The sequence below is a fragment of the Perna viridis genome, chromosome 5 (assembly GCF_037379345.1).
Source record: "Perna viridis isolate PV_CMFRI_1.1 ecotype Kerala chromosome 5, ASM3737934v1, whole genome shotgun sequence".
Classification (NCBI taxonomy): domain Eukaryota; kingdom Metazoa; phylum Mollusca; class Bivalvia; order Mytilida; family Mytilidae; genus Perna; species Perna viridis.
Genome location: NC_142449.1, coordinates 49,857,248 through 49,883,621, shown reverse-complemented (window position 1 = coordinate 49,883,621; position 26,374 = coordinate 49,857,248). Strand labels below are relative to the sequence as shown.

At 32.7% G+C, this 26,374-nt stretch overlaps 1 protein-coding gene across 2 annotated transcripts in view; it reads right to left on the bottom strand.

Annotated features, from left to right (window-relative positions):
• Window positions 1-26,374, bottom strand: part of LOC148618100 (neural-cadherin-like) — a 68,277-nt gene that overhangs the window by 36,349 nt on the left and 5,554 nt on the right. For both annotated transcript variants that reach the window (XM_088585966.1, XM_088585967.1), the window contains exons 2-14: window positions 16,699-16,884; window positions 13,828-14,095; window positions 10,902-11,166; window positions 8,811-8,919; window positions 8,153-8,279; window positions 7,262-7,518; window positions 6,359-6,636; window positions 5,423-5,893; window positions 4,532-4,912; window positions 3,966-4,169; window positions 3,452-3,644; window positions 2,666-2,812; window positions 898-1,013 (exon numbers count right to left, since the gene is read on the bottom strand). In XM_088585966.1, coding sequence (XP_088442092.1) covers window positions 898-1,013; window positions 2,666-2,812; window positions 3,452-3,644; window positions 3,966-4,169; window positions 4,532-4,912; window positions 5,423-5,893; window positions 6,359-6,636; window positions 7,262-7,518; window positions 8,153-8,279; window positions 8,811-8,919; window positions 10,902-11,166; window positions 13,828-14,095; window positions 16,699-16,884 — 3,002 coding nt within the window. The remainder of the gene's footprint in view (window positions 1-897; window positions 1,014-2,665; window positions 2,813-3,451; window positions 3,645-3,965; window positions 4,170-4,531; window positions 4,913-5,422; window positions 5,894-6,358; window positions 6,637-7,261; window positions 7,519-8,152; window positions 8,280-8,810; window positions 8,920-10,901; window positions 11,167-13,827; window positions 14,096-16,698; window positions 16,885-26,374) is intronic.

Below are 26,374 nucleotides of genomic sequence, written 5' to 3'. Positions count from 1 at the left end.
GAAAAATAGTGTTTAATCCTTATAATCTAATTCCTAACTATCTGAAATTCATTGATTTTTTTTTCTTGAAGGCTCTCATTCAGTGGAATTGACACTGCAAATGGTGGCATTCAACTGACAACATGACGTGGTTGTTTAATATTGACAGTAATTACAGAATGAAAACTGAATTCTTTCAAAAATTGTTGTTTTGAATTACAATGCTGAAAATGAGTTTAAACTGTTGTCATCACTGAGGCAGTAAAAAGTCAACAACCAATCATAATGCACAAAAAGGCATCATAATTACATTTAAATTATTTCAGTGTAACATTTCAGTTTGCTATTTCTTCCTTTAAGAATAGATTTAACTTTTAAATAATTACAGAAATAAAGAAAAAAACTTCCTGAAATACCTTAAATAATTCAGTCATACCTATGATAAAAATACTAAAAAGAGGTGTATCTAAGGTTGGAAAAGCAATGAATTTAGTCATAACAGTTTAAATGAATTTTACTGCAAAATATTTCTCACTTCTTTCCATCTCAAATCACCATAAATCCAGTAATGTTTTTCCTCCATGTTCCCAAACTTTGTTATTACTCTAAACATTCCTATTTGACAATCTGAATCCATTTACACTATCAAGAAAGCTGACAAAAATATAGATTTCCCATCATATGCATGTTTTGGTGAATCTTAATCTGATGAATCATGGTAAAGGAAAAAAACGACATCTTCCTTCTTAACTCTCAACCTGCCGATATTTTAAGCTGGCAAGTCAACATTACAATAGTTTGTGGTAATTATGACTAATTTTTTCAAACTGTAACAAAATTTATTGCTTCCTTTCAATGGTTTTCTTTTTCAAAGTAACTTGAAACTAAATCTTGTTTATTAAAGAAATAATATCTTACATGAGTCATAGTTTCATAGTCCAAGTCTCTAGCTACGTAGATGTCACCCGTCTTCCCTCTGATACTAAATACACCATCTGTATTACCACTTGTTATAGAATAGGTCAGGGTATCAGCTGGAAAGTCAAGTACCAGTCTCAATAAATATCAGGCAGTGGGTGATTCATGCATATCAAAAAGCCACCAATAAATGGTTACAGACCACATAACCAGCCTTAGTTTGTAGGTCAGTTGTTACACTTTCAAGAAAACTTTATCTATTAAGATTGCACATGAAATTGGCACTTTGCAAGAGTTCCCATTTTTCATACAGATCTGTACACAGACAGGACTATAGTTACGAAAATTTACGGCATATCTAGATCCAAAAAATACACTGTCTGTTTAATGAGAGTTTCTGCACCTTCAATCATCTACCGTTGGCAGTGTTTGAAATTGGATTAGAACAATTACTAGAATAGATCATCCAAAATGTACTTTTCTTTGAAATCCTGTGTTACTTATAAATTATTACTACATCAACATATGCAAATGAAAATTATAATGCTTTATGAACCACAGCTATGGCACACATGGAGTATAATTCACAACTTTTAATTGACAACATATTTGTCCAGTGTGGTGGACGCATTTTTCAACAAATGGTCAGCATTCCAAAGAGAACAAATTGTGCTCTCTACTTGCTGACCTAGTCCTCCACTCTTATGAGGCTGACTTTACAGCTGATATGATCCAAAAGAAAGAATATCCTTTAGCTAGATCCTTTAATCTCAGTTTCTGCTATATAGATGACATATTATCTTTAAACAATCCTAGTTTCGGGGATTTGATACATCACATCTACCCCAAAGAACTTGAAATAAAGGATACTACAGACACTGTGAGGTCAGCCTCATATCTTGACCTACACTTAGAAATCAATGGTAAAGGAAAACTACTGACCAAACTTTACGACAAATGTGATGACTTTTCATTCAGAATTGTCAACTTTCCTTTCATCCGTGGCAACACCCCTTCAGCACCTGTGTATGGAGACTTTTTGTATTGCATTAGAATTCAAACAAATAGTTTCTGGAACAGGGTTATGTTGCTACAAGATTGAAGTCATCACTACAGAAGTTTCATGGTCGTCATCATGAACTCGTGGATTGCTACGATGTATCCATCTGCACCTTGAAAACTGATTTGTTCAACGTGTCATAGTTTTCCTTTCCTCTTTCATCTATCCTGGACTTGATTTTTTATGAGCAACTCCACGGGTGTTTCTAGAAAAGAAGAGGACGCTTACCCTCCTGGTGCACCTGATCCATGCTCCCAGTTATTAGTGGAGTCAGAGTTGTTGTGTATGTCTGTTTTCCATGTCTGGTCTTTGTCCCTGGATTACATTCTTTTGATTACCGCTTTAACCTTGGTTCCCTTGATTACTCTTTTATAAATCTCAAAATTTTCATTGTGATAAATTTTTTGACAAGGAATAGAAATTTGGCATAGAATTCATGTGTTCATTGAACTTACATTGACAAAAATTGAAATTTCATTTCATACAGATTCAGTGTATCACAGGACGACAATAAGTCGGTACATGTGTTTACCTAAAACGGGAACAACTTCATTTTTTCTAAAATTGAAAGAATCTGATCTTTTTCAAGTTCCTTTTCAACTTTTTAAAAGTTTGGAAATTCTGATATATTCACAAATCAGGACTAAAAAACACACTTATCAATTTTTGAAAGTTTAAAATGATATCTTTTCAATTGAAATGTATTACCATCATCTTTATCTGTTGCATGTACTCTGATTAAAGATTTACTGCTGTCTGGCGGCTGTTCCAAAACATTGGTCTCGTAGTATGGCTTCTCAAAGACTGGAGGGTTATCATTCTTGTCACCAATCAAAACTCTCACTAGAGCTTGAGCTGAAAGGAAAAAAAAATTTAAGATAAAATGGGTCATTTTACAGTGTAAATTTCAAGAGATCAATTTCACAAATGACTTTGCCCAGAACTTGAAAGTGAGTTCCACTTACCTTGTGTAAATAAAGGTACTTATTAAATACATATTAGATATACAAACAACTCCACTTCTTAAATTCACTTCAATTATCAATAATTGTCATTAGAAAAACATGATCTAACAAAGAAACTTGTGAAATGCATTTTTTCATAATCAATATGGTAAAATTTTTGGTAAAACAGTTTGAGCTGGTAAAGTTACAATCAACCCTAACAACTCTGATTGTTTGAGCTGGTAAAGTAACAATCAACCCTAACAACTTTGACGGTTTGAGCTGGTAAAAACCCTAACAACTTAGACTGTTTTAGCTGGTAAACTACATTCCACTGTGTAAATACATTGTTCATGTAAAGTATAAAAGGTACAGAATAAATGTTAGAAATACAACAGTAGAAATATTGAAAGCCACAGTGAAAGTATCATTGTTTATACAGTGTACACAAATTTTTAGCAATAAAGTGTGTTAGTAGTTAAACTAATGGTAAAACATTTAACAGTAAGAATCAAACTGGATCAATGTATCAGTCTAATATCTAACATACCACTGTTTGGACTATTGGGAGGCTCATGGTAAGGCACATCAGAGTTGGTCCCATCTTTGGCCATTACTGTTATATAATAGACCTTCATTTCCTCTCTGTCAAACGTGGTATTAGTGGTAATAAGACCTGTCTGTGAGTTAATCCTAAACTTCAGGTATGCATCATTCTTATCGGGAACTAGACTGTAGTAAACCTGGAATACACAAAATATCAACAATTACATGTTTAGATATATGGGTCTGCAATACCAAAAAACCATTTTAGGAAATTCTTTTAGAATTTTTCTGAAGTATATGTATAAACAGAACAAGCACTAACATATTTTTAATGGGTCTCCAATCACTAAATTTTTAAACATAATGTGAAAATACTTCAGCAAATGTTACACAGATATAAAAGCAACATTACCATGTATATGTATCATAAAAAAAAAAAACAAAACATGGCATGAGAAATATTAGAAGGAAACTAGAATCCAGACAATATGAAATTACTGCTTAATTAAAGTATTTACAAGATTATTGGGTGGATCTGCATCAGGGTCCACTGCCTTCACGGTAAAAACAGAAACTCCAGTAGGTTCATTCTCAGGGACACTGCCCTGGAATGAGTTAGACAGTTTCGGGTCCAGTCCTTCAAACTGAGGTTCCTCATTGTTCATATCTCTTACATTGATGGTTACTCTCATTTCTCTTGACAATGGTGTGAGTCCTTGGTTCTACAAAGTAAACAAAACAAATAAGCATAATATGAAAAGAAAAATTAATGATAAGTTTTTATATTCCATAGTTCAGTCCAGAAGAAACTTATAATACATGTACATCCAATTTTAAGTTTAATTAAGCAATGGAATAACAACATCCATTGAAAAAAAAAACAACAAATTAACATAATTATCATTCCCTAGTTTTTAACTACACGTATTTAGTAGTTAATAATGTCCATCAAAATTTAATCAGATTTACATGATAACTGGTTGCCATGGTACAACTCAAGTGAGAAGTGAGTCCTACAATGTTACTTACTGTGACCATTACTCTGAGGGAGGAGGCATCAATGATCTTATAATTCATTACTTACTGTGACTCTCAGCCTCAATGAGTAAGTATTATTAATCCTATAATTCAGTGGTCCATTTAGTCTGAGGTTCATATAATTATTTCTACTTTCAACCCTGAAGTTTCCACTTGTCTGCCTTGGCTGGCCATCAGAGTCCACAATAGCAAATGAAACACCATCTAGTGGTGGAGGCACGTTGGAGGAAGCATAGAACGTAGCTATTTTGAATCCAACTTGTTCTGTCTCATTTACTATGTACACCTGTCCATTGTAATCCTCGTCCCAGGTCGGGGCAGGTTGATCACCTGTTGTTACATCAATGTTGACAAGAACGGTACTGTGTAATGATGGAGTACCTTTATCTTCAGCTCTAACTTGGAGTCTTATATTGTTGTCAAAGAACTACAAGAAAAATAGACGAAACTGTCATCAAAGTAGCCCTCTGAGCAGAAATATAGAATAGAGACAAAACTAAAATTTTTTTGCATTAGTGTAACCAGTTGTAATTGTGTTTACCAAAAATGATAAAATTTGCTGTCATGTCAGTTGTATTTTTTTTCTTCTAACAATGATAAAAAAGATGGCTATAACATATGCCAACTCAAATGAAGGTAAATAAAGCCACTGAGACATCTAAAAAACAAATTGTATTGACTAGACTGAAAGTCAGATGAACATATTCCTCCATTTAGTTAATTTAGTTAAAAAGAGTCATTTTTTTTTAATCATCAAAAGTGTTAGTAAATAGTTGAAAAATTCTTCTTTGTTAAAAACAATTGAAAAAAATTTTAAAATATGCATTTTTCAAAAATTAAATTTTCATTCTGAGTTTGAAGAGGCATTTTCTTATATGATAAAACAATTAGTACAAGTGCATGTATCTACAAATATCGACTATCATGTAAAACTCACATCAGAGAGACTTTTATCAAGGAATATAGTCCCTGTGTCAGCATCCATTCTGAAATGATCTCCAGGGTTTTCCAGCAGTGAGTAAGTAACTTCAGCATTAATTCCCATGTCTTGGTCTGTAGCTAATACAGTGGCTACCACTTTATTCACACCAAGACTCCTAACAATGGTTGGTGTGTAGACAGATGAATCAAACTTTGGTGGATTATCATTACGATCGTCAATGGTGACCCAAAACGTACACAGACTGTTAAGCTTCCTATCTGTACCCTGTTCCTCTCCTTGGTCTTCTGCCATTATTGTCAGTGGGTAGCCACGTATACCCTGCTCTGATTCCCTATCAAAAACAATTTTGGATGTGACAGTGCCATTATCAGGGTCCACATCAAAACTTTGAGTTTTACCAGCTGGTGTGACAACATAATACTTAATCTTTCCATTATTACCTCTGTCATCATCTTCTGCTCTCACCTGTAGAATAGATATTGATGACCATCACATTATGTTGGTTGGTTTAAACATGTACAAATAAAATTAGACATGTAAATACATGATCATAACTTTTACTCAACAACCAACATTGATGCTTAAATTTTTAATATGTACAGTTAGCAAGCATATCTAAAGTCTCTTCTCAATTCTTTTTAAAAAGTTTACATTATTTTGACTATCAGGTTCAAGCATAAAACAAAGGCAACATAAAGCATAAAGTGATGTTCAAATTCGACTTTCTGACTTGTTCCATTACCTTAGACCCTGAAAATAAAAAGAGTGCTACAAGAAATTCAAAAGGAATAAATATATACCATGCTTGATCTAAATCCACTGTACATTTCAGAGTGTTGTTAAGGGGCAATAAAGAAAATGTATGGCAACTCTACTATATCCTTTCCCAACTTCGTTGATGAAAAGTATCAATTAACTCAACATTATTACCTTTGTAACAAATGCTCCTGGTGGCATATTTTCCATGATGTGTGGGGCATAGTTACAATCAGGGAATTTAGGATTGTTATTGTTGATATCTTTTATCTCTACCACCAGATAAGAATCACTCCTTAGTTTAGGAGAACCACCACAGCAGCTACCATCATCATAGGCTGTGATGTTCAGGGTGTAAGACTGAATGTGAGCTGGGATGATGTTGGTTAAAGTGATGAGTCCAGATCTGGTATCAATTCTAAATGGTCCATTAGGTGCTACTGTAAGCTTGTCTAAAATAAAAGATTTATCAGTATAAAAAGAGCTTTATTTGTCCAGTAATTTTTTTTGAAGTGCTTTATGCATAACCTGAATTTCACAAAAATTTCCATTTATACAGAAATTCAGAGCATAAAAGCACTTAAAAAAATACCTGACAAATATAAATATACACAATGTTATTTATAACTTTAAAAAGACCAATATTAAGATGCCTTTATGAATTACAACTGTATAAGACAACAGAAATCAGATTCAGCAAAAGAAAATACTGGTATACATTTTGGACATCAAAGTTGAAAAATTTCATTCTGCAAAAATAACCAGTTATACAAGTTTACTTACCAGTACATGTATATCAGTCAAATCATTATTGCTAAACAATTCTGAATTGATACATCAACAAATACACATTACCAGGCAGTACATAAAGGCTATATTCAGTTTAATCAAATTCCGTAAATACATCATGAGGTTTTTCAGTGTTTATTTGTTTGTTTTTTTATATAATAGCTAAAAACAATGAACTGAAGAAGACATATGGAAAAACAAGAGCAGTGGCTAAATATACCATATCATACAACACATTGAATTCAAATGGACCAAAAATGCCAAAAAATAGTTGTAGCCATTAAATACCAGAGAAATAATATTCCACATTATCTCCATCAGGGTCAATGGCCTGAATTGTCTTGACATAGCTTCCTGCATTCTGATCCTCTCGTACAAACGTGTGAATATCTTCCTTCCGTACACTGAATTCTGGTGCCTCATCATTGATATTGGTGACATAAATAACAATGTTAGCCAGTCCTGATTTCTTATGTGGCCCAGCATCTGTGGCTGTTACATTGAACTTGTAGAGGTGGTCAGTACGTCTGTCATAATCTAACCTCCTACAATTTATAATAATATTTTTTGAAAGAATATTTAAATTTACTTTGCATTAAAGTATGCTAATCTCATTGGATAATCGGCTTTACATATGATGTTTCAAGAGACAACAAAACATATCCTTGCAGTATTTATACAGGCCATGCCCACAATCACATGAACTTCTTTATTGATAACTATGTGTTGCCTATTTTCTATACATATCTGAAATATTACAGAAATAAATAATAGAAACATATGAAATGTAATTACCAGTATAAGAAAGTTTCATTTTTAATGTTTCACTGATGAGTAAAAGCAATGACTGGCTATACATTTTGGAAATGAAGTGCCAGCAGGCTTCACTGAAAATGTGCTGGTCACATGATGACGAAACAACAAAAAATGAAACATTCAATTCTTAACTGAAACAACAAAAAAATACATTAACACCTAAATCAAATATCATACAAAAATTAGCTATTAACATTCAACTTCTGAGATCCAAATCTACAAGTTACAGGATGTCTGGTTTGGCAGCATCTGATAAATTTCCTATCACATACAGACTGTTTAAGATAATATATATATGAAATCAAACATTAGTTTTATTATTTATGTTCTTTCGCTCATTATGAAACCTATAAAGTCACATACTTGGCAACTCTGATGTCCCCTATATATCTACCAAGAGCATCTTGTTTGGTTACAACATAGAAATGGTCATCACTGACAGAATATGTGAGCCTGGCATTGTCCCCTGAATCTCTATCTGTAGCAGTCACTTGAAATAGATAAAAGTAATAAAGCATTGGCTCAGCCTTAAGGTTATAAACATGGGCAAAATTGATTATGTAGAAATTAAGACTTCCAAAATCAGTTTGTGTTTATGTGATGACAATATCTCACCAGTAATCTTAACATTCATGTTGACTTTAACAGGCAGCAATTTATGGATGTTAAGGGTTGAAAGCCTATCAATCATTGTTTTTTTTTCTATTCCATTAACTAGCAATACTTGTAAGCAAGCTTGCAAAAATTATGCCTCATATTTCACTTGGACACACAAAGTGTAAAGCTCTTAAATAGGATGATCTCCCCTTGAAAGATTTCCAATAAAATTTCATAAAATCCATCAGATTAGTTAGGAGGAGTTATCAAACAGACAGGCTGGGTGATTACTTCCCAAAATTAGTTTACAGACGTTATGATGAAAGTGTTTTTTTTTTTTTACATTTGTACATAGTTTCAGATATTTTAAAGTTACAATACAATGTATATAAGGCATAAAACATATAATATCTGTAATACATACCAGAGAACAGAGTAGTATTAACAGGAGTGCCCTCAGAAGTTGTGTTAGTATATGTAGACAGTTCAAATGATGGGTTATTGTCATTTACATCTAACAGGTGTACTATTAACTGAAAGGAAAAACATGACTATAAACACATAATCCATGGGTGTTATGGTGTTCAGTTAAACTGGGCATTAGGGAGGAATAGAATATAAATATAAAGGCCAACCAAAACGTAAAAGAGTACAATACCATACCCAACATGAATTATTTCTATTCTAATATGACAAAAAAGACTATTTCTCCATCTGAATCACCCAAAGGTATTTATATATATCAAGTAATATATCGTTTGACATTTGTAGGATGCCATATTGGAACTTTTAATTTTTATTTTTTCACATCAAGGTAGGCAAAACAATAATATTTGAAAAATCTGAGCAAATCTTATGTCAAGTTGTTCAATTATCTTTAAAACGTTTTTTTAAAATCCATTTATTTTAAATAAAACAAACAAAAAAAGCAAAGGCCTGAATTTTCAGTTTTTTTTTTTAGGTGAATAGTGATCACACTTACAGGCATATTAAGTTTACATAGATTTATTTGTGAACCTTCTAAATGTATGAAACAGATAACATCAAGGATGCTGGAAAATATCGTTAAATAACCAATATAGAAATAAAAGTCCCAATTTAAAATTAGGCTAAAAATATTTACATATACGTCATTATTCCTCTTTCCAAACAATAACCCAGATATAACAATTCTAAAGACATTTTATTTCTTTTTTTTCAAATTACAAAGAATATCAAGTTGTTTCCACCAGCCTAAACCATTGTTACAGACAAGATCATTGATTTCCATCAATCAATAAACATAGTGTAGCAATACATTTTAATGGATCGCTGGCCAAAAGGAAATTTAAACATCTTAATCTTGATGGTAAAGAAAATAAAATGTTCACTACCAGTGGCTATTTTGATTTGATATAAAGGGAAAATTGAATTAAAGTTAAATATTAAGCATATTTTTATAACAACGTACATGTACATTGTATATCAGAAAATATTATACATTCAAAACATTTAAAGAAATGTGTTTTTAACTCCCATAAAATTTTAAGTGTTGTAATTCTTGGCATTTATTGTACAAGAACTGAAAGAAGTTAAGAAAAATCTAGCAGTTTGTGGGAAGAAATGCAGAATGTTAAAGACCTAATGAACCTAAGGAAATAAAGCCAACTCAACAATGGCATTTCACCTGACATAAATCTAAACAATTACATAACTCTCCATTATAACATGCACCACTGCAATTTCTTTGCCTTTTCTTGAACTTGAAAGGGATTAACTTCACAATAAGCTGTCAATTAACTCATTATCTAATGAATCATGCACCTGCAAGATGGTGCACTGTGATTTAGTCATCAAGTGTCAGTGGCTGGACGTCTGGGTTTCTTATTGGTTTATTTTGATATTATGAACTTGAAAAAGAGGCTGCATGTCTGATACAGATTATTAATTAAATAAATGTTTGAGATAAGTTTCAGTCCATAGCCATATTATGAATAAAAATCAAACTATCCACAAATCTGAAACCTACAAGCCAACATCCAAATGGTTTCAAAGTGTTCTCTTCAGTAATTTTAAGTAGTAATGTGGTTAGCATGTGCCTCAATCACAAGAGTTTGATCAAATATAGATGGTGCATGATACAGTTCCTTATACATAAGGTCACAATATAGGTACAGTGGATTTACTTTCTATCTTTTTTTTTAAAGAATGCACAATGATGCTCAGTCACTTGATTAAGATTTACACAATTATTTCCTCCTCTAGTAATGAAAAAAAAAACACTTTTTAACTTTTAAGTGTACTCCAATATTTAGTGCTGTTTTCATTCAAAACATAATTAATACAATTGTTATGTAAACTTTAAATTCACTACATATAAGCATTGATATTATACATGTAAAATGCAATGAATGAGTGTAGGGTCAACAAGCTAATTCCAGGGTACTTAGATATAAAAATAAAAATAATTTTGACCTACAAAAAAAAATAATACAACTCTTAACTGTGTTTAAAGCACCAGTGTAAAGTGACTTACCTGTGTAGAACTAGACAGTCCTGTTGATTCCTCTACAGCTCTCATGGTCAGGGTAAACTGGTGTGCAGAAGATGCTTCATAGTCCATACTCTGTAAGGTGGTTACCTCTCCTTGGTTTGTCATGTGGAACAATGTTGATGTCTGATTCTTCTCATCTACTAATGTGAATCTGATCGTCCCATCATAATCTGTTTGTTCATCAACTGTTTTAGATTGGAATGGCTTGGCCTTGATACTAAGGGGACTTCCATCAACATCTACCAATCTGAGAATTAAATAAAAATTGTGTACTCTCAGTATGCTACTTTTGAGTATATATGTAATATGTACACATCTCTCCACTAAATCCTTGGTACATATAAGGTAGAATTCATCTTTACAAAAACTTCAAGAATGACCTTTACCTTTACAGGGCAAATAGACATCACCATGGTCTCTGATATTATTGCCTATGTCCATGAGAACACAAAATAAAGAAAACCATACTGTTTTAACAGGTGGACAAATAATTTTAATAATTTGTTGTCCAATACAGAGTTTTCATCTCAGGATATTGCAGTTTTCATTTCAGGATATTGCAGTTTTCACATCCTCCCTGAAACGGGGACTCAAACCTTTGACTTGGGAGGATGCAGTTTGGTGACTACTAGATAATGCTAACAATAGTTCTGAACAGTCTACACAATATATATTTTTTTGGTTCAAAATGTTCAGAGAAAACTCCCCCCAAAAAAAACACTAAATATACAACATGAGGTTTAATGAGGGGAATATGTATAATTAAAAGTTGAGTGAAACGCAGACATATATAAATAAGACTTGGTGGTACATAATTATCAATTTCTGGGTTCAGGACTGCTATGACAGTATAAATAATGATAACCCTGACTGCAACCTATTACAGTCCTGTCTGAGGATAACAATTAACAATAGGTGTCAGGACAACATTATGTATCTAACATTCAATGATCTTACATTACAAACAAGATTAACATTAACAAGACCCAAATGAGCATGAAGGTTGAATCTAAAAGCATAACCCAATAAAAGACCCAACTCAGCAAGAAGGTTTAATCTAAAAGCATAACCCAATAAAAGACCCAAATGAGCAGGAAGGTTGAATCTTAAAGAATAACCCAACAAAAGACCCAAATAAGCATGAAGGTTGAATCTAAAAGCATAACCCAATAAAAGACCCAACTGAGCAAGAAGGTTTAATCTAAAAGCATAACCCAATAAAAGACCCAAATGAGCATGAAGGTTGAATCTTAAAGCATAACCCAACAAAAGACCCAAATGAGCATGAAGGTTGAATCTTAAAGAATAACCCAACAAAAGACCCAAATGAGCATGAAGGTTGAATCTTAAAGAATAACCCAACAAAAGACCCAAATGAGCATGAAGGTTGAATCTTAAAGAATAACCCAACAAAAGACCCAAATGAGCATGAAGGTTGAATCTAAAAGCATAACCCAATAAAAGACCCAACTCAGCAAGAAGGTTTAATCTAAAAGCATAACCCAATAAAAGATCCAAATGAGCATGAAGGTTTAATCTTAAGCATAACCCAATCAAAGACCCAACTGAGCAAGAAGGTTTACTCTAAAAGCATAACCCAATAAAATACCCAACTGAGCAAGAAGGTTTAATCTTAAAGCATATCCTAAATACATGTACAAATTACAACTACTTCAGCAGTTTGTACCATTGCAGTAAAATGCAACTTTATTTACTTGTAGAATCTAGAAAGACACACCATGTCTTTATATTTACACAGTGGAATGATTTTGTTGAATTTTTATGAACAATTTTAATGCCAACTAAAAAATGAACTGTAAGCTACTAGTGGTTAAATTAAAATCAAATTCCCAGATATAAGCAAGTCTGCAAGTTTATGTAGTTTTCTACAGATATACACATACTTGATACCACTTGGTAACTATATAGAAAGAACATTGTTCATTGGGCAATTAAAATCTGTTTAAAAACTTAGCATCTGCCATGAAAACTATACAGTAACTAATTTTTGATATTGCCCCTATCAGGACTAATACCCTTGCTGCCTGATGAAGTTCAACCCTGTACTTTGAGGACCAATGTAGACATACGATTCATACTGGACACTATTTTAATGGTAGATAGACTAAGCACTTTTCACTCAAAACTTTGCTACCATATGAGACCAAGTTCTACTGAAAAACACACAAGTCCAACGGCCATCATTTCTACAATTATTTCCATAACATACAAATGTATATTTCTTACAATATGGTACTCTAACACTTCACTGAGTTTCATAACAATCCTGTAAGTCATTTACGACTTGCAATTAATGTTCAAACACCCGCCACTTCTATAATATTGACCCAAACATAAATTCCTGACAATGTGCATACCCAAATATGGTAATCTAACACTCCTTTGAGTTTCACTTCAATCCTGCAAGTTATTTACAAGGACTTGCCGACAAAGTATTAGACCAATTCGCTGAAAAATGCTTAAGTTCAAACAGATGTCACTTCTACAAATTTTATCCAAACATAAATTCCTGACAAAAGTACATCCAAATATGGTAATCTAACACTATTGAGTTTCACTTCAATCCTACAAGTCATTTACGAGGACTTTCCGACAAAGTATTAGACTATTTTGTTTTATTAGACCAATTATGCCAACAGAGATCAACCCTGGACAGTTAGGACAAATACAATTACACAATTCAAGTTTGAGATTTATATACAGGATAAGAATTTGAACAAATAAGAAGTGGCCCCTAATTCCTAAATACTTCAAGATACAACCCAAAGATCAATGTAAGCCTTTCTTTTGTGGTATAGCACCTTGTGGTACAACTTCATATCAATCTATACACTTCTACTTATAACTATAAAACAAAGGACGTTCCATATCATTGAATTCTACCTACTTGTACCCTGCTTGATTATTCTCCATGACATAGCCAGTGTATGGATTGTTAAAGAACTGTGGTGGTCTCCAGCCAACCAGTACTTGGACAATTTCAAAGTTTGACTTTTGGATGGCTGATGGTGGAGCAGACATGTCCTGTGCAGATACAACCAGCGAAAATTCTCTTCCTCTCTCATACTGCCCATTGCCTGTCATGGTGGTGACAATCCTACCTACATGACGACCCTCTGCTATGATATTTTCTATTGCAAACTTTCCTTCTCCAGCTGTAATAAATTTGACATATATGTACAAATGTATATACTAAATAACAAAAAAAGCTGCTAATTACACCTGATTTGTAAGGCAAGTTAGTGTTTCCCCAGAAATGTGTGAAGCTGTGGTACTTAATGTATTTTAAAGGCACTAAACCATTACAAAAGATTAACATGGGGCAGTCTACCCATACATAAGGGTAATTTATTTTCTTAAACCTGCAATAAACAGCCTTCTCCTAAGTGTGATTTTTTAAAAGTGTAATGAATACATTCAAACACCACTGGATCAATTTATGTTTTTTTCTTAAATTTAAGTTGACTATAAGTATGTTTTCTCTGGTGTACTAAACTTTGGTTTCCATGGAGTTCTCAAGTCATTAGGAATCACACCATCTGTTTTGAAGTGGTATTACTAATCTAATTATCTCACACATTTCAATCTTCATCTTCTTATAAGAATGTGACCAATTTCCATCAAATTAAAATCATTAAATGAAAATAAAATTTCAGACATGCAAACAATTCATTTTACCTCTTTCTTATCTTTGTAGATGTAAACTTTTCTTAAATTTCTATTTTGAGCCATTAAAACAGCATTTAACTGACATGACTGAGATTTCATGTCAGAAATACACTGTAGATTCAGATATCATTTCCTGCAATTCTAAAATGACAAAATTACAATAGTACATGCAGTACATCAATACATGTACCATTGTAGTTTTGTCAATTTAGATGCAAAATATTTTTTTTTATTTATACCATATTAAATCATTGTAAAATTACCAATATTTGATCTATTGTTCCTATATTTTTGTCAAAAATAAAAACAGAATCACTGTATTTTGCTGTGTATTATGCACACATTTTTACATAGAAATTATTTCCAGAACATGGAGGTGTGTATTGTACATCAATACATAAGAACTGGCCCCCAAATTAAAGATTTTGGTACGTGAAAAGACATTGCGTAATGTAAACAAACAAACCGGAAGTGAAAAACTACTGAAAGAAATTTTATCTAATCATCAAATACATCTTTAAAAGAGTAATCAAGGGGACCAAGGTTATAGCAGTAATCAAAAGAATGTAATCCAGGGACACAGACCAGACATGGAAAGCAGACATACACAACAAAGAACATAAAGTAACTACAATCACACATACAAAGTAACAAAATCAAATGAGCAACTGGGACGCCACTAAAAACTTGGAGCATGGACCAGGTGCACCAGTAGGGTAAGCGTCATCTGCTTTTCTAGAAACATCTGCCAAGTTTTCTCATAAAAAAGTCATGTCCGTGGTAGACGAAAGAGGAAAGGAAAATTATGATACGTTGAACAAATCTGTTTTCATGGCACAGATGAATACATTGTAACGATCCATAAGTTCATGATGACGACCATAAAACTTCTAAAGTGATGACTTCAATCTTGTAGCAAAATAACCCTGTTCCAGAAGTATTAAATTTTTAGTGATATTTTCTTCAAAACATGTTCAAATTACTTAATAACATGTTATGTTTCAAACAAAGGTTGTACAATATTTCCTTTTTATAAAGCATGGTTAGAAATTAATATGAAACAACTAAAAACCAAAAAGTAACTAATTCCTTTTTTGTCAAACCGTCCTTGTCAAATGCTTTTACAGCTAAAAATGATTATTCTAATACTTATTTTGATTGTTTGTTACAATTTTCTTTCTTAAAAGTATGTTTTTAAGTGAAAAATTATGAAATTTGAGTTACAACCAAAGCCGGAAATGTTCAATTCTTCTGACTTTCGATTGTGTTTTATAAGCCATTTCATACATCCTGTGTCAATTTTATCATGCTTTGAAATTAAAATCATCCAATTTATGTAGCTACTGATGTTTACATGATATTTTAGTCTGCAAAGAAGTTTCTTTCCTTCACATTTTCATAGGAAATACTGCATCAAGGTAAATAAATTGACCGATCAAGTGCAAAATATTGATTTTTTGTCTTACAAAATTTTACTGAAACCTAAGTCTAAAAAACTTTTTTCAAACGTTTAGACCTTCAAATTTGCACTGCGCACAATACATGAATGTGCACTATACATACCAAAATACAGCATTAGAGCTACGTCAACTTTACCTTCAAATGGCTACTAATTCTCTGGGGATTCATAATGATCAATCAACCCCTTTAAACAAATCCTGGACATTTCTGTTACAGGTGCAAGATTTTTTAATACACGTATAGTAGTAATCCAAAGATATAATTGTTGGTGGTTAGTGGAGTTGACTTTAAACCAAAAGGTTGGACAACATTCTGTATAAATGTATGTAAAGGTTCCAAAGGTCCTAAATGTACTATCATCCGTCAAATTATTCACAAATTTTCAAACTTACAACTTTGGGCTTTCCTTTCATACAATACTTGATTACCATAGAAGGCTTGAGTACTTGATTACCATGGAAGGCTTGAGTACCCAAACAGGGTCGTTACAATGTATTTTTCCCTAATATTAAGAATAGATCCAATCAATTCAACAACTAAACTGATTATCTCCCTTGTCCCTGGATTTACGTGATTAACCCCTTTGTCTCTAGATTCACATGATTAACTCATCTGTTTCTGTACTCACCTGATTCAAGTATATATGTAATACTAGATCCTGTGTCGGGATCATCTGCTAACAGTTCATATACCAGTTCTCCAATACTGGGATTTGTTGACACTGTAGCCAGGAATGGTCGAGGTTGGTTGATAAATCTAGGTTTCTCATCATTGACATCTTTGACAGTCAGTGTGGCTTTGTACAAGGTGTAGTCTGAAAAGACAGATTGACATGAAATACAGAAATTTAAACCTACATCAAAGTTCTGTTAAGTTGATTTTTAATTAATAATTACTAATTACAGCACCAGGACTTGTATGATGGAATGTGCACATTTAGAAGTGGGAACAAGGGGCGCTGAGGAGATTTTTAAATAAATATTTTTGCAAAAAAAGTTTAAATCTTAGGATATAGTTTAACAGGTTCATAGTTGGGGAGAAGTTAGTCAGCAAGCCAAGCAACCCACTTTATTTCTAGTTGAACCACTGACCAAACCAAGTCAATCAGAAAGTACTGTTACATGTATATTTTTTACATGTATCCTTAGTGTTCATGAAATTTAAAGTAGGGTTTAATCTCCTTATCTCTCTGCAGTCTGGACAATCCTATAATTAATGGCCATTTCAAAGTACAGTATTATACACAGAATATATACACATGTACATGTATATGCACCAAGTTTCTGAGTATTAAATTTGCATAAAGAATTCCTCATTCATGTCATTACATTATACATGTACAACTTTATAATCTTGTTACATAACACATGATGATGAAATCTCATGAAGAAAAAAAATATACCCTGCTGTGTTTCAACAAGGATATATTAGAGTTGAAAATTTTTCTAGTCCCATGCACATATTGGAAGCAAGTACCAACTTTTTTTAGTTTTGTATGGCAATGTTCAACTTCAAACTATACTCTTGTACTATACATATACATTTAAAGACAATTCAAAGCACAACTGTCCTAGGAATTCTCCAAGACTAATTGGAACCAAATTTAAATCATAACAAACTATTTCACAAGCATATTCCATTGTACAACATAGTTCCTTACCCAATTTTACCACCCACCATTTTACAAAATATAGATTAAACACAGAAATCAGAACTATCTATATACTCTGAATAAATCAGGATAATTATAAAAGACCACAGTATATGATCAAACAACAATACAAGAGATAAGATATCTGATTTTTACTTAATTTTTTTTTTTATTTTTCCAAATTTAATTGCCTTTGGTGTTATTATGCATAAGTATAAGACTGGTCATAGCACTGGATATATGGGTGTAGAGTTTAATAAATATAAACAGAAAAATTACACCACATTGAAATAAGGCTGATATTTGGATGCTACCTTGCAAGTAAAAGAGGGATAGGGGTTAGAACTTGTAATATACAACTTAAGCAGGAAAACAATGTTAAACATTAATTCAAAAAGAACATATGGAGCCCTAATCAAATGTATGATGTGCCTAAATTGAATGTCTTGTTTATATAATGTATATTTTTTTGAAGCTGGACTTTCTCTCTTAGTTTTTGTTCATGTATTTGTTGTCAGTTGTTTGAAGCTGGACTTTCTCTCTTAGTTTTTGTTCATGTATTTGTTGTCAGTTGTTTGAAGCTGGACATTCTCTCTTAGTTTTTGTTCATGTATTTGTAGTCAGTTGTTTGAAGCTGGACTTTCTCGGTGAGTTTTTGTTCAAGTATTTGTTGTCAGTTGTTTGAAGCTGGACTTTCTCTCTTAGTTTTTGTTCATGTATTTGTTGTCAGTTGTTTGAAGCTGGACTTTCTCTCTTAGTTTTTGTTCATGTATTTGTTGTCAGTTGTTTGAAGCTGGTCTTTCTCGGTTAGTTTTTGTTCAAGTATTTGTTGTCAGTTGTTTGAAGCTGGACTTTCTACCTCAGTGTTTTGTTTATTGACCTTCCAAGTTATAAGCATCAGTCTCACTATGAAGGGACCAGTACTACTGGTATCATAATTTTTTTTTTAATATGGTACATGTACGTTGCATTAGGAATACAAATTCAATGTATGACTGAAGGACAATACCAACAAATATTGGAATCTCACAAACTTTCTCCACTATCAGCAAATTATACAACCATTCACAATAAGTCAATTTCTCTTCTTTCTTTTCATTTTTCTGTTTACTATGGAAGTTAATGACATCCCTGTATTTCGTCTCACCAGGTGTAACTTCTCTGTTAATGAGAGAGTTACACAGAAAAATGTAATACACAACTTGTACCAAGACAACCTTCACATGATTGACATCTGAATATTAATTGATTAATTATTTCTTTATCTTATCCAAACTAATTCAGTTTTTTTTCTGGATCAGTAAAACTACATAAACTGATTAATTTACTTTAAAGTAAACCCTAACATTTAACCTATAAAGTTTGCCTAGAGAGTTGCCTTAAATATCAATGTATCTCTTAAATACAATTTGTAACTAAAACTATTTTCCCTATAAACTGTAAAGATGTTTCAGTACTTAACATTCTTGTATATTAACATCAAGACATGGATTTTTTATGTATATCTGAATGAATTACAGAAATTTGGTGATATTGTATTTGAGTTCATAGTTGAGGGATATGTTCGATGATGATGTGATTTAGTCAGAACTAGACATTACTCCTAACCAGATTATTACAACCCACAGCCTGTTGAACCCTGTACATTTGGGAACCAATCTGGACACACAGTTCATACTGGACTTAATTTTATGCAGGATTGACTAAAGCTATTGACACACAACTTTTCTGCTATTCTAAAAGCACCCAACTCCAAACAGAAATCAGTGGTATTTTTAACATGATAACAGAATATGAGTGAAAATTTACTGAATTATGAAACTGACACTTTGAAAGATAGAAAAGTTACATCAATCTGTATAGCATTTTGTTTTCATTGTAATTCATCATTGATATCAAGAAGTTCTGGGAGAAATATGAGATGACGATTTACAATCTACTCATCACACAATGAATCCTACACCAGTACAATGTTGTATGTAATAGTTCTATGCGTACAATGGCAGATCCAGAGGGTGGCTGAGAAGACATTACCCCTATAAAATTGGGGAATTATTTTTTTTACATGAAGTCTTGATTTCACAAAAATTCTACTCCCATCCCCCAAATCTTTTTGCCTCCTTTTGCTCTGCCTTTAATTTTATTTACTTCCCCTACCCTGAAATTCTAGATCTCTACTCAAGGTATGCTGACTATTACAATACCTGGTCAAAGAACACCTAGAAAAAAATACATGAATAACTAAGCAGTATGAGAATTACTGGTACCAAATTTATAAAATTTATACTTGGACAATGGAGTCTGAATTCAACACTTTTAAATGATTGACTATAAATATTTAATTGTTCCTCTACAATGTGTTCACCAGACTAAAACCCTCTAGAGAATCATCAGTAGGCACATTCAACAAGATTTCTGCCGACAGAATCACCAAATCGATAAAATTTTGAAAAATGCTCTCAAATCTTATGATCCTGCAAACTTGAAATAATGTAATAGTAGACAGAAAACTTTAAAATCTAAAAATAATGTAAACAATTGTCTGCCTGATTAATTATTACATAGAACATTTGATGGCTCCTGATTACACATTAAAAACATATGAAATATTCCCCAATTAATAAAAGGTTATGGAGATATGAAGACTTTATAATGAAAGGAAAATACACAAAGGTCAAGTTTCATTTGTTTTGTAAAGTTATGCTTCACAATAGCTTTATCTGCTAATTTCCATGCATTGATGTAAAAAGCAGATTACTTAGGACTGACTCACATGAGAATAAGGCAGTCTGTCAAGGAGCATTTAAGGTACAATCTCACAATAGGAGAGTTCTCCAATCTCATTTTATTTGAAAAATATATTTGAAATAATATTTATACGTTTACCTCTATTGTCATATAAAATTATTTTAAAAAAAATATTCTCATATAGTCAAATTACTGAATATTTATTTAAAAATTCCATGGATAAAATGAGTTTTATTGGCACTGTAAGGAACCAAAAGAATTTTTCAATTATCTTAAGAAATCACTTCATCTTCATCAACAAAACATACACATGTACAGTGTAGGAACTAACCAGAGCTTTAAGTACACATTTTGTTGAAGGCTGTTTTTAATTGTATTTTACATGTACATTGAACAATGTATTTATAGCAAAATACCATGGTAATTTTAATGTTTTTATATACAGTACTGTAGTAAGTTGGCTTTTCTGCCAATTCAGAATGTACTGCAGGCATACTAAATGTACATTACGATGTATATTTGTAGCCCCAATTTTATGGTCTAAAAACTTGAGCATATGCTTTTTAGATTTGACAGTATGTAAGAAGGTAAAGTTAGGTTTAAACAGGTTTCAATGTCAAACTATTTATTTAACATCTGACTACATGTACATGTACCTGTACAGTTAACAAAATACATGCGACTAATTTAAAAAAAAAACAACTTTTGCCCATTTCTTACACAAAATTTTACCTAAATCTTAATAAGCAAAAGACTTTTATCACTGCTTTATAAATCAGCAGGGAAACTATTGATATGTGCAGCTCCTAGCAGTTATAACTAGCTAATTTACTTAGGCCTGACTGAATCAATATTAGCACAGAGCTAGGGCTACGGTCATCTCACACTCAGAAAATCACAGTAGGCATTTACCTTGCAGTTGGAACTCACCAAAATGATTGATGGTGTACTTCATGATAGGAAGAAAATTCTTGATAGCAATTGTAGCTTAGAGTGAAGAATATATGCATTGTACATTGTCTGTAAGCATGGTTATTAAGAGTATAAAAAGGTATTAATAATACACATACATGTGCAAATAATTGGTATACATGAATATTCACCAGTCTGTGAATGAATATATACATGTACAAATAATTGGTATAAAAGAATATTCACAAGTCTGTGAATAAATCAAATATACATGTACAAATAATTGGTATAAAAGAATATTCACAAGTCTGTGAATAAATAAAATATACATGTATAAATAATTGGTATACAAGAACATTCACCTGCCTGTGAATGAATAATATATACATGTACATGTGCATTCAGCATTTGAACAGGAATACATGTATGTACAATGTTGAGTTATACTGTCTTCCTTACTATTACATGTACTCATAGAACACAGAACCAAAAATGTTTTCCAAACATCACTTTCTATTTTCAGATCAGACACCACAATTAAATGAAATAATGTTTGCCTGAACATTTAAAACCTTGTTAAAATGAATTAAAATTTCAGATGCATTCACAACCATGATTTTTTTTGTTGTAAGATAACTACAATCAGCTCATCTTCAAAACCAAAAATATCTACCAATGCACACTAGCAGCTGTTTTATCACTTAGGAAAAAAAGAAAAAAATCAGAGTATCTTCTCATGCTCTAGAGAGGTGCTAACTCAAAAGCACATTTGTGCATTATAAAACAATCTAATAAATTGGTAAAAATTGAGGGAAGAAGCTTGAAAAGTGTCAATCAAAAGTTTAAGACTAGTCTGCAAATTGGTATATCTCTATCATTTCCTATAATTTTTCAGTTTTCTGTTTAAACTCATTTAAACTCACATAAATATATATTCAATACATGTACTCAGCCTAACACACAGTTTTCAAGGTTTTATTTATACATGAATTTATAATCTTTCTTAGTTGTGTGAAAATTTAGGGAAAAAGGCTACTGAACATTATCCATTTACAAAACCTTTTATATCAGAGTTCCAGCCATTTCCAAGAAGACAGTCACTGAACAATTTTACATGTCTTCCAACCAAACAACCTGAAATTAACCCTGGACACATTTAGATATTCCTCTGCTAATTGATGGCTTAATATAAAATCAATAGACAATATAATTATCATCATTAATACCTTGGACAAAGATTTTTGGCTTGTTGCCCAAAGAGATCCGAGACAGTCTACAAGATACATAGCCCATTTATTTTGTTTCCACAATTCTGAAGCCAAACAAAAGTACTGATGAAGCCATGTATTGCAACTGACAACCTCACACACAATCAATAGTCTTAAAATACGATTTCCTTATTGGCATTGGAAATGGATGTCTCCTTTCCATGTCTAATTATAGTCTGTCATCAATGTTTCAAGGAAATCAATCAATAAAGATCAAGAAATTCAGTATTCCACACATGGCATGCTGTAAATTACAGGCTATGTACAGAGAAAGTGAAGCATGCTGCATATAGAAAACATGTGTAATTGCCTTGTTCTTGTAATCTAAAATTGAAGTCAATATATAAAGAACAAGAAACCCTGTTTGTCACAGCAGCCCCACATCATTTGTTAGTAGGGATTTTTTTTTTAGAGATTCAATTGTGTCTGTAAGACACTAATGATGCCCTCCCTCGTTAGATTTGCCAAATTAAGAACATGTTTATTTTTGTAAGAAGACATGGTTTGCAGATTCAGATATCCTTCCAAGACTTGTGATACTCATGGTCTGTTGGTTCAGCTCAATCCTTCCAAGACTTGCAATGACAAACTGTACCAGTACCGTAACTCAAAAAATTTGGGGATCAGAATTTCCTAAATATATGCACATCTACATATTGTATCCTAGCCATATAGTTGTCTAGTTGTGATGAGAAAAAGAGGATCGATGGACGGACTGACACACACATAAAAAAAGTTAATACCCCAATAACAAATCCTGAAGTCCAACTATCAAAACCCTTTGATTCTGCATACATTCATCATGTGTAGAAATATCCAGTAAAAATATTTTAGATGTAGTTCAAAAACTGTATGAGGAGATAGTCGGACAAGCCATACAGCTGTATTTTTTTATGAAAATGATTTAGTGTAACTGTCACCAATTTCCGTAATATTTCAGGAAAATCAAAATCCTTTGGCCCTGCACACCTTCATCATGTGTTGAAATATCCTATAAAATATTTTAGATGTAGTTCAAAAACTGTACAAGTATATAGCTGGACAAGCTACATGTATATAGCCCCAACCATTTCCAATATTTTGCTTTTTCATATATTTTGTCAGAAAAAAAGAGACCTAATCCCATATATACATGTACATGTATACGGAGTGTTCCCTTGATTATGAAACACTAGGACATATAATAACAATATTCAACATGCATTTATTTTACAAATATGAAAATAATTACAGCAGATGATAGGAAAAGGATGTTCTTGACTTTCCATATAATTTGTAATGTAAACTTTATCAAACCTGTGTATAATTGTGGTTTGGGGCCAGCTGCAGCCTGTTCAGTGGTATGGGGGTTTCCTTGTTGTTCACTGAAGACCAATGGGTGGCCTTGGGCTGACATTTTCAGCCCAGTGGGGTTGTTGTCTCTTTGAAATAAACATCATACCTTTTCTCCTTATATTTATTGACTTAACATACATGTATGTAATTATGTTCATTTTTCCCCACATGTTCATATATTTGCAAGCTGGAGAATGGTACCTATTCCAGCAGAATGTCTTATCACCTTTTATTCTTATACCCATACCACCATATACCTTCATCTGAGGAGGAATGCAATCATTCAAATGAATCATGCATATCCTATAGCACCACCCCTCGTTGTCCACTGAGGACCTTTGTTCCCTCCTCCTATTTCAAAATGTTTTGTTTTATATTATGATTATATGAATAGGTCTTTTCGGTGGACATAGGACACAAGGTGGAAAGCAATAATTCTAATGAATCATGTACATGTATATCCTTGACTTAATACCACTCATTGGTGTCCATTGTGGACTGACAGTCTCTCAAGTCCCTTAATAAAACAAGTTTGTTTGTTTATTTGTTGGGGTTTAACGTCCGAGCAGCAATATTTCAGCTATATTCAGATGATGAACATGAAATTGATGATGAAATGAAAAAGGGATGGGACACAAGGACAATGGGGTCGACAAATTTTGATTGCCACTGGAAATAGGGATAGGTGGGTATGGTCGGGCAATTTAGCCTCCTGTGGCGGAGCCCTATGGTTCCTACTCCGGGAGAATACCATAGTAGGGTTCTTTAACGTGCAAAGAACGTGGCATCTTTCCCAACACGGTGCACCACTATGGTTTGTGGTCAGGTTTTTCGTATTGAAGCCTGACAACCCCAGCATGTAACACGCCAGGGGTACCTCATTCCACCACCTGGGGCACACTTTCCAGTTGCTCTGTGGGCAGAGCGCCCTAGCCCCCGGCTAGAGATCTGAGCACTATTTAGTCGCCTTTTATGACAAGCTTAGCGCTGCTGCGGGCCTATTCTTTTAACACCCGGACCTGCACAGGGAACAAGAAAAAAGAAAACAATAATGAATATCCAAGACAGCTAGAATTCTGCCACTGAAAGAAATTAGCAGTAGACCTATGGACTATGTCTATGAGTCTATGTAAAATCAAGCGGGTCTATGAAGAAATTGGCTCAATTTCCTTTGAAATCTACAGTGCGGTCTACATAAAATTATGGTGGGTCTATGTTGGCCAAAAATTAAGTTTCTAACACTGTTCTGCCCCTTGTCACTAGACAATTTTAATGTTAGAAAAACTTTAACTTCATTCTCACAACTTAAAACACATCTCATATTGCCTAGACTATAAATACACAAAAGATAAATCTACTGTGCTACATGAATACCATATAACATGTTATATGTATGTTTCTATATTGTATAATTGTGTAATGTCATATTACATGTATGTCATCTGATGGAAATTAATTTTGAATGTAAATGCCCCCAGAGGGACCATGATTGGATTAATAAAAATTGGAATTTGAATACTGTATATAAAGGAAGTGGGCCCTGAGATACAGATTAGCCCAGTGATTTAACCTCTCAGACACCACTTTAATTTTTAACATGCAGTAAAACCCCATTATATATATTCAACCCATTTAAAGCCATCTTGTCTTATATAATAGGATACTTATTCATATAATTATTACATTTTATGATTATGTAAAATATGTTATTGTACTACATTTAAATGTAATATATAGACCATCAAATTGTGACATTTACATAAAACACTTGGACCAGCATTCCAAGACCAGATAAATACAAATAAAAGGAACTTCAAGAACTGATAAAACTAATGAAACAGACATGTATTACTCCTGGTGACAAACCTAAAAATATTTACCTAGTGACTTATCATGACATTTGTACTTATTTATATTTAAGCCAGAACAGAACAAAATTCATTTCCTAAATGAATCATGTTTTGTTGCGTCACCCATGTGCATGTACACGTACAATGTACTTAAAATAATTGTTCTAAATCATATTTATGTTATGGTGTATCCATCTGCACAATGAAAACTGATTTGTTCAACTTGTCTAGGTTTTCCATTCCTCTTTTGTCTGTCCCGGACTTGAGTTTTTGTGAGCAACTCTGTGAGTGTTTCTAGACGAATCTTACCCTACCAATGCACCTGGTCCATGCTCCCAGTTTTTAATGGAGTCCAAGTTGCTCATTTACTTTTGTTACTTTGTATGTACGATTTTAGTTATTTTATGTTCTCTGTTGGGTGCATCTGTTTTTCGAAATCTGGCCTTTGTCTGCTAGAATAATGGTTCCCTTGATTATTCCTTTACATTGTTAACGCTACTGCAATTCAATCTACATGTACATACATGTATGTAGTTATTC